Source organism: Cyprinus carpio, unplaced genomic scaffold (assembly GCF_018340385.1).
Source record: "Cyprinus carpio isolate SPL01 unplaced genomic scaffold, ASM1834038v1 S000006646, whole genome shotgun sequence".
Classification (NCBI taxonomy): domain Eukaryota; kingdom Metazoa; phylum Chordata; class Actinopteri; order Cypriniformes; family Cyprinidae; genus Cyprinus; species Cyprinus carpio.
Window position 1 is genome coordinate 473746 of NW_024879272.1, and position 13755 is coordinate 487500.

The 13755-nt window shown below is 42.5% G+C and overlaps 1 protein-coding gene across 2 annotated transcripts in view; it reads left to right on the plus strand.

The window, feature by feature from the left end:
- LOC109071077 (inactive dipeptidyl peptidase 10-like) overlaps nucleotides 1-13755 on the plus strand; it is a 46293-nt gene that overhangs the window by 11978 nt on the left and 20560 nt on the right. For both annotated transcript variants that reach the window (XM_042755179.1, XM_042755180.1), the window contains exons 4-14: nucleotides 4072-4166; nucleotides 4582-4656; nucleotides 8504-8556; nucleotides 9002-9083; nucleotides 9943-10063; nucleotides 10340-10494; nucleotides 12202-12299; nucleotides 12370-12493; nucleotides 13137-13175; nucleotides 13254-13361; nucleotides 13436-13527. In XM_042755179.1, coding sequence (XP_042611113.1) covers nucleotides 4072-4166; nucleotides 4582-4656; nucleotides 8504-8556; nucleotides 9002-9083; nucleotides 9943-10063; nucleotides 10340-10494; nucleotides 12202-12299; nucleotides 12370-12493; nucleotides 13137-13175; nucleotides 13254-13361; nucleotides 13436-13527 — 1042 coding nt within the window. The remainder of the gene's footprint in view (nucleotides 1-4071; nucleotides 4167-4581; nucleotides 4657-8503; nucleotides 8557-9001; nucleotides 9084-9942; nucleotides 10064-10339; nucleotides 10495-12201; nucleotides 12300-12369; nucleotides 12494-13136; nucleotides 13176-13253; nucleotides 13362-13435; nucleotides 13528-13755) is intronic.

The window sequence follows — 13755 nt, forward strand, 5'->3', positions numbered from 1 at the left end:
TCTTTGTTAGTTTATGTTAGCTCATATCCATTAAATAATGTTAACTGATACAGCTTTTGTTTTTAATAATATATCAATAAATGTTAAAATTTACATCAATTGATGTTCATAAGTATTTGCCATTGTTAGTTTGTTACGTAGGTAACTATGTTACCCGACTGTTTAATGTTTGTACTTCTTAAATTTTACAGTCCAAATATAAGTAAATGCAAGGGTAATTTTGCAAAATGTTATATTTTATAGCTGTTTCTGTATAACAACTTCTGTTGTTGTTGTTTTTCGGCTGTAATTGTATAGTTTTGTAAATAAATTTTCTTCATGCCAACTTGATCAAGTGAGTTCTTTAAAATGGACTTTAAAATTGCATTCATCATAATCTACATTAGATGTGTTAGCTCATGTTATTTATATTTTATAGTATATATAATGGAAATGAAAGTAAACGTTTTGTCTGTGTATCCATTTTAAATGAAGGATTAGTGTACAGATATTAAAAATTAATCCAGGCCACATCCAGCGCTGTGCACTTTAGGGTTGGGCAGTGAGTCCACAGGCATCCGGCCCGAGTGTGGCAGATGGAGTTGGACATAGTGGTAAGTCTCTGGCAGGAACTGGCCCGAGTGCATTTTGCTATCTGGGTGTAACTTTACTTCATTTTGTACTTTGAGGTAAATTTGCAGACGGTCTCTAAAGCAGCCTAGTCGAATATGAAATGTGAAACAAACTTTACTGCGCTGATGAAGTTTATGATGACAGCACAAGATGACAGTAAGGACAACAGAATAAGTTGACTGCTAGGATGACAGTTCAGACGACAGAACGACAATTAAGATGACAGAACAAGACGACAGTAAAGATGACAGAACAAGATGACAGAACAAGACGACAGTTAAGATGACAGAACAAGACGACAGTTAAGACGACAGAACAAGACGACAGTTAAGACGTTTGTCGCATTACACGACAGAACGACTGTTCGAGATGATAGAACGCGACATTTCAGATGACAGAACAAGACGACAGTTAAGACGACAGAACAAGACGACAGTTCAGAAAAATTACAGAACAAGACGCACAGTTAAGATGACAGACAGTTAAGATGACAAGAAAAACGACATTTAGTTCCAAACTTTGCCATTTACCAATGTTTGTTCACAGTTAAGATGACAGAACAAGACGACAGAACAAGACGGACAGTTCAGACGACAGAACAAGACGACAGTTCAGGCGACAGAACGACTGTTCAGATGATAGAACGCGACATTTCAGATGACAGAACAAGACGACAGAACAAGATGACAGTTCAGATGACAGAACAAGACGACAGTTAAGATGACAGAACAAGACGACAGAACAGACGACAGAAACAAGACGACAGTTAAGATGACAGAACAAGACGACAGAACAAGACGACAGTTAAGACGACAGAACCAAGACGACAGTTTTACAGATGTACGAACAAGATGACAGTTATTTTTAGGCGACAGAAACGACTGTTCAGATTGATAGAACGCGACAGTTAAGATGACAGAACAAGACGACAGTTAAGACGACAGAACAAGACGACAGTTCAGATGACAGAACAAGACGACAGTTAAGATGACAGAACAAGACGACAGAACAAGACGACAGAACAAGACGACAGTTAAGACGACAGAACAAGACGACAGAACAAGACAACAGTTCTGATGACAGAACAAGACGACAGTTAAGACGACAGAACAAGATGACAGAACAAGACGACAGAACAATATGACAGTTCAGATGACAGAACAAGACGACAGAACAAGATGACAGTTCAGATGACAGGACGACATAATGAGATGACAGAACCAAACGACAATAAGCACGACAGCAAAATCAACAGAGAAAAAAACAGGAGGACGACAGACAACGTCAACAGAAAGACAACTTCAACAGACAACATACACGTCAACATATACTGATTTACCTGAACAAATAGACAATGACTGTAGACAAAGACAATTGTATAGTACGAAGCAGTCGACTTTTTTTGACACAAATGGAACCCCATAATATGAGGCCTCACAGGCCTCAACATTGTGTGTGTGTGTTTGTGTTTGTGTTTGTGTGTGTGTGCGTGTGTGACTGTGTGTCTGTATGAGTGTGAGTGTGTATGTGTCTGTGTGTGTGTGTGTGTGTGTGACTGTGTGTGTGTATGAGTGTGTGTGTGCGTGTGTGTATGAGTGGTGGATGTGGTAGTTGCTATGGTAACAGGAAGAGGGAAAGGGGCACTCAGGTCTTACATTGATGGCAGCAGCATGAATATTTCATCATTCAAGTGTGTGAGTGTGTGTGCGTGTGTGTATGTGCGTGAGTGTGTGTGCGTGTGCATTAGTGTGAGTGTGCGTGACTGTGTGTGAGTGCGCGTTTGTGTAAGTGTGAGTGGTGGATGTGGTAGTTGCTATGGTAACAGGAAGGGATAAGGGGCACTCAGGTCTACACTGGCGGCACAGCATGAATATTTCATTGTGTGTGTGTGTGTGTGTGTGCTTGTGAGTGGTGTGGTCACACGTGGTCTGCAGTTGTGAGGCTGGTTGGATGTACTGCCAAATTCTCTGAAACGTCTTTGGAGACGGCTTATGCTAGAGAACTGAACATTTAATTCATGGGCAACAGCTCTGGTGGACATTCCTGCAGTCAGCATGCCAATTGCACACTCCCTCAAAACTTGCTACATCTGTGGCATTGTGCTGTGTGATAAAACTGCACATTTTAGAGTGGCCTTTTATTGTGGCCAGTCTAAGGCACACCTGTGCAATAATCATGCTGTCTAATCAGCATCTTGATATGCCACACCTGTGAGGTGGATGGATTATCTCGGCAAAGGAGAAGTGCTCACTAACACAGATTTAGACAGATTTGAGAACAATATTTAAGAGAAATAGGCCTTTTGTGTACATAGAAAAAGTCTTAGATCTTTGAGTTCAGCTCTTGAAAAATGGGGGCAAAAACAAAAGTGTTGCGTTTATAATTTTGTTCAGTGTATGTTAATTAAAAAAATCTAGTATAATTATATCTTCTGTATTTATGTATTTATTTGGTTTTATTTTGTGTCTATAACTTTTGAATTATTCCAACTCCATTTTTGCCATGAAGATAGTCTTAAATCTTCAGGGGGAAGTCATGGCCTAGTGGTTAGAGAGTTTGACTCCTAACCCTAAGGTTGTGGGTTTGAGTTCGAGCTCCCCGGGCACCGCAGCATAAATGGCTGCCCACTGCTCCAGGTGTGTGTTCACGGTGTGTGTGTGTTTTCACTGCTGTGTGTGTGCACTTTGGGTGGGTTAAATGCAGAGCACGAATTCTGAGTATGGGTCACCATACTTGGCTGTATGTCACGTCACTTTAATTGAAAATAACTACTACTACTCATCCAGCCTTATGATGGTCTACAAATTACTCCACAGTCACAGCAAATATTTCCTGACTTTAGCATGTTTTGGTTCCTCAAGTGTTCAGCATTAAATGAAGTGTGTCAGTTATCCAGATACTTTTTGCTTTGAGCAGTCATTTTTGTTCCGGTTTAGAGCTGGAAACTGAGAGCTTTATTAATGTTTCAACGTCTGCTTTTCCTCACTGCGATCAATAGCAGCTCTGCGAGACTCTCAGACTGGAAATTTACCTTCACAGCCATCATGCAGCTCATAAATGTGAATAACCTGACATGAAACAGATGAGCAGCCCTGCCTGTTTATCTGTCAAAAGATAGATTGGACACAAATGAGAGTGCAGGTCAAATACAGGAAAGAAAGGGGAACTCGCTTTGAAATGAATAGGATTTAGCAAATAAATGACAAGCAGCAGCTGGTCTGTTAGCTGCATATAGACTGTAAAATCTAATAATACACCAATGGATTTTGACCAATCAGATGTGTGTTTGCATTCATTTACACATAGCTGACTGTTTACATGAATAAATCACCAAGATGAGCACTTTGACAAAAAGGTGCATTTGATCCTGCATTGCTTTGAGATGTGAATGCTCTTTAAAACCTTACAAACACGATTTGCTATTATATATTCTCTTGTTCCTCTTTCACTCTTTGCCAGATTCTGAGGTCATCTATAGAAATCACCACGGTCATGTGATCAGGTTTAATATCCTCACGAACGAGACAGAGATCATGCTGAAGAACACCACATTTGTGAGTAAAACCTGAACATGCGTTTACATATGACTAATGCAATTTGCAGAATGTTAATCATTAATAAAATAAGCTGCATCAAAAATGTTGTGATTTTGTTCATTTAGTAGTGCCCTGAATAATCTATTTCACCTAACCGATGTTTGCAGTCCACAAGACAAAATGATAGCTGAATTTACACCAGTGACCCTGTTCAACAGTTTACATAATAATTCATAATAAATTCAAGACCATAGAACTGCTTTTATAATAAATAACTTTTATCGCTAAAGATCATGAAAGTATAATTGTTTTCATGATATGAGGCCTTAAGATTTTCATAATGAGATGTTCCCAGCAGAAACGTTGAACTGCAGTCTGTAGATTTTGGGATATAAATACAGTAATGAGGATAATATCATTTGTGTTTTTCCAGGATACTTTCAAAGCCACCAGATACTCCATAAGCCCAGACATGAAGTATGTGCTTTTTGCCTACAATGTAAAACAGGTAAGTGCTGGTTCCTGCAATAAAACAGATGTGTTCTTTTTAATAGTGAAGGGTACAGTATGTCAGAATCTGAAATTCTGTGTTATTATTGACGCTGGTGGCCCGTAAAAGAACTGCAGCCAGTGAGCATGTGCTTATTCACACTCGCTATAGGCACGCAAGCAAATGTCATCCAAAACAGAGATATATAAGACACAAGAGACCAAATGTCATTAACAGATATCAGGTCATAACCTCAAACCTAACAGCCTAACCCTAACTCTTATGATTGTTTTATGTCACAGCCTTTGGATTTTGCCAGAAAATACGTCTCGGGTTATGCATGTAACCATGGTTCCCCCAGAGGGAAAGACACACTGTGTCCTCCTCTAGGGGACACTTTGGGGAATGCTCCCAGCATGACCAGTGTCTGTAACATGTGTAAAACAATGACAATCCTATTGGTCCACGTGGCCCGTGATGTCATAGTCGGGTACCTAAGAGTATAAAAGGGCACCTGCTGAATACATCACCAACTCAGTTTTCTGAGGAGACATAAACAGGCAGGCCGAAGGCATGGAGAGGGGACATGCAAATCATGGTTACATGCGAAAACCGAGATGTTCCGCTTCAAGAGAACTTAGAGCTGCATCTCCCTCTAGGGGACACTTTTAGGGAACAATATGCAATCACGCCATGCTGAAGCGCTTGCCTGTCCACCTGGTGAGAGCGCACCAAGGAGGTGACAGACATATACCAAACCTGTCCTCAGAATTGGGCCAAGCCACTGACGCCTTTGGCCACTCACATAACTTGGTAGAAACAAGGGAGCCTGATTCCAGATAAGGGGGAATCACCCTAACCAAGCAAGAACACAACCATCCTTGGATAGATATGCTATGTGTGCAATTGTAGCCAGGATAATAAGACCACCGGAGAGGCTGGAAGCAGAGAGAAGCTCAAAGATTGCTACTAACAATCTCAGCTAGAACACAGATATCCACAGATATACCTAGGAAGGGGCTACTTGACAGGACCATAAAACTAATACAGATACTAGATAGACAGGTAAATGTTCCTACAAAGCTGCCCAGACCACAGAGAGTGGGCTATCCACTTATGACCCTAGCAGCAGAACTAGCACTGCCAAGGCTAAGGCACAATGATAAATAAAAACAAAACAATAAGAACAGTAACAGACTAATGAACAAGCACATATATATATCCTCAGATAGCTATGTACCTAAGAAGGGCTACCAGAAGGGGATCGACTCGACTACCCAGACCACAAAGAGTTGGCTGTCCGCTTACACCCATTGTCTAGGTAAGACACAACCTACGTGCTAATAGTGCTGTCTAAGTGGAACTCTGCTCTAATCTAGAGAGCGGAGGCTTCAGCAGAATGACTCCCATAAATGAGAGGAAGCCTAACAACACTCAGTCCTGGTATGTGGAGTGCAGATCAACATAAAGACAGTTCATCAAGGCAGCCTTACAGCTGCGTCATTAGGTGAACTGATTATAAACAGTATGCGGACACCGCAGACCAATGCATCACGCAAGCTGAGATAGACCGTGCCATGGCAATGGCCCGAGACGCAAACGCTTTGCCCTGCATCCTTCGGGAATAGGAACAAACGCGTGCAGAGTGTTATCTCTGGCTACGTTTACATGCACCCAAATAATCAATTTGTAATTGGATTGACGGCTCAATTGGAATGAAATTTTGATCGGATTGAAAGGGGTGGTTTATTCCTTTTCTAATACGATTGAGAGTGCTTGTAAACACTCTGAAAGTACTCTGCATGTGCAATGATGCAGAAATAGTGTAATGACATATCAACGGTGCGACTGTGGAGAGAGTGAGCAGCACCAAGTTCCTGGGTGTGCACATCACAGAGGACCTCTCCTAGACCGACAACACTGCAGCACTGGCCAAGAAATAACAGCAGCGTCTCTACTTCCTCCGCAAACTGAGGAGAGCCAGAGCCCCACACCCCAATCATGTACACCTTCTACAGAGGCACCATCGAGAGCATTCTGACCAGCTGCATCACTGTGTGGTATGGCGCCTGCAACGCGTCCTGCCGGAGGACTCTGCAACGCATAGTGAGAGCAGCTGAGAAGATCATTGGTGTCTCTCTCCCCTCCCTCCAGGACATTTATGGAACCCGTCTCACTCGCAAAGCCCTCTGCATTGCAGGTGATCCCACTCACCCCGTCACACAGCTTCTTCTTCAGTCTGCTGCCATCAGGGAGGAGACTGCGGAGTCTCCAGGCCAGGACCAGCAGACTGAAGGACAGCTTCATCCATCAGGCTGTCAGGAAGCTGAACTCGCTCCCGAACTTGCCCCCCCGTCCCTCTTCTGCCCCAGGCACCACTGAACTATGACCACCCCCCAGATCACACATCTCCAGGTCCTTCCACCCCACCTCCCTCTACCATACGATGACATGCACCAGTCACTTTGTGCAGCATTGGTCTGCTCACTACCTCATTCACCATGGAACTGACGTCATTGTACCACCTCATCAGTCAGTTTAATAAAATAACTGCTCTTGAGCCCTTTGTCACTTTAATCAGACTGAATAAGCTATTTTTTTATGCACTAAAAATCTTTTTATCTGCACTGTTTGTTCACTGGTTTGCACTATATCTGCCATGTGCCTTGCGCTGCTTTTATTTATTTTTATTTTTATTTTTCTATTATGTCTTTTTTTTACATTCCCTTATTGTATAGTTTTATCTTATATTTTATATTTGATCTAGATTTTAGGCTCTACTGTTAGTGTTATCTGTATGCACTGGGGCTCTGAGAGTAACGCAATTTCAATTCTCTGTATGTATGTACTGTACATGTGGAAGAATTGACAATAAAGCAGACTTGACTTGACTTGACTATGACGTGCGGAATGAGCTGCTCTTCCTTTTGAATAAAGTGTTGTATAAATGTGTGTCCTGTCATTATAAAACTCTCCTAAAAGTGGAGCAGGACAACCTCCCGCCAGTCCTTGTTTTGGATTCTCATTCAAAGGCAACCCGTTTTGGGCATGGAGAGGGGCATTTTTACTGCGTGATAAATATGAGCAGCTCGGCACAGCGGTTTAGATTTATCAATAAATGCCCATAAATGGATAAATATTCATTCTGCTGTTAAAAAACAAATAATTAAACAGTATAGGAGAGTGGTTTTGTGTGAACTGTGAGAAACTCTTTATTTGTGCAGTGTGCGCATGTCAAATAAAAAATCTATTCTGATTTGAAGCTTGTGACATATAAACGTGCACATCAACCTGATTTATTTAGCGTTCATGTAAACACTACATTCAGATTCATCAATCGGAATGAATTCAGTTCGATTGACCAAAAATTGTGCATGTAAACGTAGCCATTGTGACTCATCACAATGAGCGCATAAACATGCTCGACTCACCCGGAAGATTCGTTTCACACATGTGAACAAACAAACAGCTCCTAAGACAACAAAAGTTGGTGATGTATTCAGCAGGTGCCCTTTTATACTCTTGGGTACCCGCCTATGACATCCGGGGCCACGTGGACCAATAGGATTGGCATTGTTTTAGACATGCTACAGACACCGTTCATGATGGCAGCATTCCCCAAAGTGTCCCCTAGAGGGAGATGCAGCTCGAAGTTCCACTGAAGGGGAACTAACCTGCGTCCTTGGTGTACTTTCATAGGCAGCCTAGAAAATTCTTACATAGTACCTTTAAAGAAATGTTTTGTCCCTGAAAGATAAGAAAATCACAGTGAATCATTGAGCTGAGTGAATCAAAGGTAATGATGTGATTTAAAATGTATTCAGGATTGTTGTGTTTAATATGGGTTGTTGTTTTCTGACGGCAGGTTTACCGGCACTCTTTCACGGCTTCCTACATCTTATACAGCATTCACACCAGGTGGAGTAAGAGCTTTTAATGATCTCACTGTATCTCACAGACATACAGAGAATACAGGGAATATGATTCAGTCTTTAAACAGGACTTTACTTTAAAGTTGTAGGCGGAACCATCTGAAATGAGCTGAGGGGTTCAGATGTAGTGAAGCAAAATACTTTGTTACAATGTGCAAGTAAATAAGTCCTGACAGAAGAGAAGAAGCAGTGAAATTAGAAATGCTTTGAACGTGCTGCCGTGATGTTGAACGCTGTTCTGATCATCAGTGTTTCACAGGAGCACTGAGATCCATTCAGCTCACATTCACCCATAAAACACAACATTAGATGATCAGCATCAGCCAGCAATCACCTACTGCAGCAGAAACACACCAACTGCTGATAATGTCAGTCTAAACACTCTCTGTGTGTGTGTGTGTGTGTGTGTGTGTGTGTGTGTGTGAGAGTAGGGAGGTTCTGCAGCTGGATCCTCCGGAGGTCTTGAACTCTAAACTGCAGCACGCAGCGTGGGGTGTTCAGGGCCAGCAGCTGGTGAGCTCGTCTTTCATTATTCACATTTACTCCTTACCTTCAGACACTCTGTTGATTCCAGAGTGATGGTCTATAACACTAGATATATTAACAGTTATGTATTTGCAATGTGTTTGTGTTCGGTTTTGACCTGATCATGTCTTGAGATGGTAAGGAGATTTACAGCAGATTGTGAGACTTAATTTCTTTGAATGCACAGACGTGTTTCTGAGTCACTACGGCGCTCATTTATTTACAGTATCTCACAAAAGTGAGTAGACCCCTTACATTTCAGCAACCATATTGCTATATATCTTCAAGGGACAATACCATACAAAATGAAACTTGGATATATTTTAGAGTAGTCAATGTGCTGCTTGTGTAGCAATATAGATTTACTATCCTCTGAAAATAACTTAACATACAGTCATTATTATCAATATAGTATTGCCCCTTGAGAAGATATACCAACATGGCTGCTGAAATGTGAGCGGTGTACTCACTTTTGTGAGATACTGTATGTGCTAGACAACGCTATAAATACAATAAATCCAGATCTAAATCTGTAGGATCTTTATATGTTGTCATATCAGCCAGCCCTAAAATCCGCTGTATATAAAGCACTGACATAACAGTTCGACTTTGAAATAAATCGGACATGACTTGAGGACACAAGACGGGGTCAATCTCCAGTAAGGTGTCTAAGCAGCGTGTCAGAGCACATGCAATAACACTAAATAAAACACAGCCAAGTTTCAGTTTAGTTACAGTATTTAAAGTTGGAATTCCTGAAATGTTCTGTAAGTGTGAAGTGATGCTGTGGCTTAAAAAGAGCATGATCGAGATTGATTTTAAATATCTACTGTGTGTGTGTGTGTAGGTGTACATATTTGAGAATAATATTTACTATCAGTCGGATGTCAGGAGTAACTCGCTGCGACTGACCTCATCTGGGAAAGAGAGCGTCATCTATAATGGCATCGCTGATTGGCTCTATGAAGGTGAGGCTCAGTTATGTCTCTGTATATGAGAAGATTTAAGAAATATATGATGATGATGCATTTTTCCTCTCGTGAGACACAGTAAGTGTTGTCCAGTTTTCTCTTGTGTAAGCTGATTGTAAGTTAGCTCTCAGTTTCTTCAGATAATGAGGAGTGCCATATGGTGAAGCTCAGGTGTTTGTGCTTGACTCTGAGATCTCATACAGCACAAATAAAATGTCCAGTTTACTATTCAGTGTTTTTGTAACTCTTGTTTTGTTGCAAACCTATGCTCAGAGGAGATCCTGCACACGCATGTGGCGCACTGGTGGTCACCTGATGGCGAGCGCTTGGCATTTCTGGTCCTGAATGACAGTCTGGTGCCAAACATGCCATTGCCCACTTTTACCGGCTCCACATACCCTAAAGGCAAACAGTACCCGTATCCGAAGGTAACATCATGCTCAGATGTACACTACATGGACAAAAGTGTTGGGACACACCTCCTAATTATCAAATTCAGCAGTTTCAATCAGACCTATTTGCCACAGGTGTTTAAAGTCTAGCACTGGCCACGCAGTCTGCATTTACAAATATTTGTGGGAAAAAAAGGTCATTCTTAAGAACTCAATGAATTCAAGCGTGGTAGTGTATGATGCACCCGTTCAAAACAGTACCAGTGTCGGTTCATGAAATTTCATCTCTGATAGATATTCCATGCTCCACTATAAGTGGTAGTATTGGAAAGTGGAAGCATTTAGGAACAGCAGAAACTCAGTAACGAAGCAAAAGACTACATAAAGTCACAGAGCGGCTCATCAAATGCTGAGGCACATGGTGCGTAAAAGTCGCCAGAGCTCTGCTAATTCCAGAGCTGAAGAGTTACCACTGGCATTAACATCAGCACAAAGACTGTGCAGCGGAGTTTCATGAATGGGTTTCAATGGCTGAGCAGATGCATGAAGCCTAACATCACCAGTACAATGCCAAGTGTGGCACGGAGTGAATAAAGCACACAGACACTGGACTCTGGACACTGGCCGGCAGGAATTGTGGGTGGGGGGAGTGCATGTACAGTTCTCTCTCCACCTTCAATACCACGACTTAGGTGCCCTTGAGCAAGGCATCGAACCCCCAACTGCTCCCCGGGCGCCGCAGCATAAAAATGGCTGCCCACTGCTCCGGGTGTGTGTTCACAGTGTGTGTGTGTGTTCACTGCTCTGTGTGTGTGCACTTCGGATGGGTTTAAATGCAGAGCACTAATTCTGAGTATGGGTCACCATACTTGGCTGAATGTCACGTCACTTTCACTTTCACTTTCACTTTCACTTTCACTTTTCTCTGGAGCAGTGGAAACCTGTTTTTGCACAGCAACCAATCACCTTCCTGACTGCACTGTGCTGACTGTAAAGTTTTCTGGAGGAGGGATGATGGTACAGGGCTGTTTCTCTGTTGGACTCCGCTCCTTACTTCCACTGAAGTGAAATCTGAATGATTCAGCATACCAAGACATTTTAGACAATGCTGTGCTTTCAGTTTTGTGAGTACAGTTTGAGGAAGGCCCTTTTTATTCCAGCATGACTGTGACCCAGTGCACAAAGCAAGTGTTATAAAGATGTGGTTGGATGAGTTTGTTGTGGAAGAACACTGAGTTCTGAACTTAACTTTCACTCAGGAAAAACTTTATAGTATTGTACAATATATAATATAAAGATGTGGGAAGCTAGAGTTGAATGCTTGCATTTGTCCAGTTACTGTAAATAATATTGTTAACCCAGTAGTAGGAAGGTACAGTGTGAAACATCAGATACCAAAGACCACATTTAACTGTTAACCCAGGTACGAGCTACATTGAAACGTGAAACAAAATTCTATTTGGATTCCATTAAGCAGGGTTTAGAATGACCCAGTGTTAACTAGTTCAGGTGTGTCCATGTGGGATATTGACTGGAGCACAGCGACGCTCAGAGTCTATTTTACCTAATTGAGTGTCATTCTGACATTTAGAAGTGTGACTCAGTTGTTTAGAGACATAAACGGACAGTGGTATGTTGAAGGAAATGTCAGATTTCTTTTGCCATCTGTTCTTGGTGAAAAGATTAAATTATTTGTGTAATTGTTTTTATAATTTAAAGTGTTGATGCATGTTGTATTTGCAGGCTGGGCAGCCCAATCCCATGGTGAAAGTGTATGTAGTCAATCTGTACGGACCGACACACACTCTTGAACTCACACCACCAGATGAGCTCAAGCTCAGGTATGGAGTTTGTGTGTTCAGATCTGCTCTGGAGACTCAGCCGATGATCTGACGCTCTCTGTGTCTGTAGGGAGCACTATGTGGTGATGGTGAAGTGGATCAGTAAGACCAAGACAGCAGTGCGATGGTTAAACCGAGCTCAGAACATCTCTATACTGACCGTCTGCGACTCCACCACTGGAGCCTGCATCAAGGTAAACACACACACACACACACACATCTCACACACACACACATACATCTCACACACACTCACACATGCATCTCACTCACACACACACACGCATCTCAAACACACACACACACACACACACACACTCACACACACACTCTCACACACATACACACATCTCACACACACTCACACATGCATCTCACACACTCACACATGCATCTCACACACATACACGCATCTCACACACATACACACGCATCTCAAACACACTCACACACACACACACACACACACACACACACACACACATTCATATAAACTCCCAAATCAATATTGAGGATTTACACACACACACACACACACACACACACACACTCACACACACACTCTCACACACATACACACACATCTCACACACACTCACACACTCACACACACTCACACACACACACACACTCGCACACACTCACACACACACTCACACACTCTCACACACATACACACACATCTCACACACACTCACACACACATCTCATGCATCTCACACACACACGCATCTCACACACACTCACAGTCCCACACACTGAAGATGATAATGTGCTTTATAGATGAATGTGTGTCTGTCATTGTATGGTGATGATGATGGTGTTGTTTCTTTTCAGAGGCATGAGGAAACATCAGAAGTTTGGCTCTCCAGACAGGTGAATCTCCACTAGATATTTGCATCATGATCTTCTGTCACTTGAGTTTAATCTGGTGTCCCTCGGCTGCTTCTGCAGAATCAGGAGCCGTTCTTCTCTCGAGACGGCAGCCGTTTCTTCCTGACGGTGCCGGTGAAGCAGGGAGGACGAGGAGACTTCCAGCATGTGGCCATGTTCACTTCTCAGGTACAGACACGGCAGCTCTGAGCGGCGCGTCTGCATCTGTGTATGTGATCTGTAGCATGTCTGTGTTTCTTCAGGCACGTGCGGATCAGAACGAGCTGCGGCACCTTACATCAGGAAACTGGGAGGTGACGCAGATTCTGGCTTACGATGAGAACAGCCAGAGCATGTGAGTAAACCATCCAGGACTTCACATGAAAACCAGGCCTCTCTATAGCCAACACGCATTTCCATCCAATAATGCAAACATGGTCTAACTGTTGCCTTGTCCAAACACCCACACTTGTGCTCTTGGCCACTTGAGAGAGCATGCACAAGACTGTCCCAGATCTTAAAAATGCTAAAGTGCAGTGCCCTCAATGCTCTCTAAACCCATACTATCTCCAATACTGCTCCG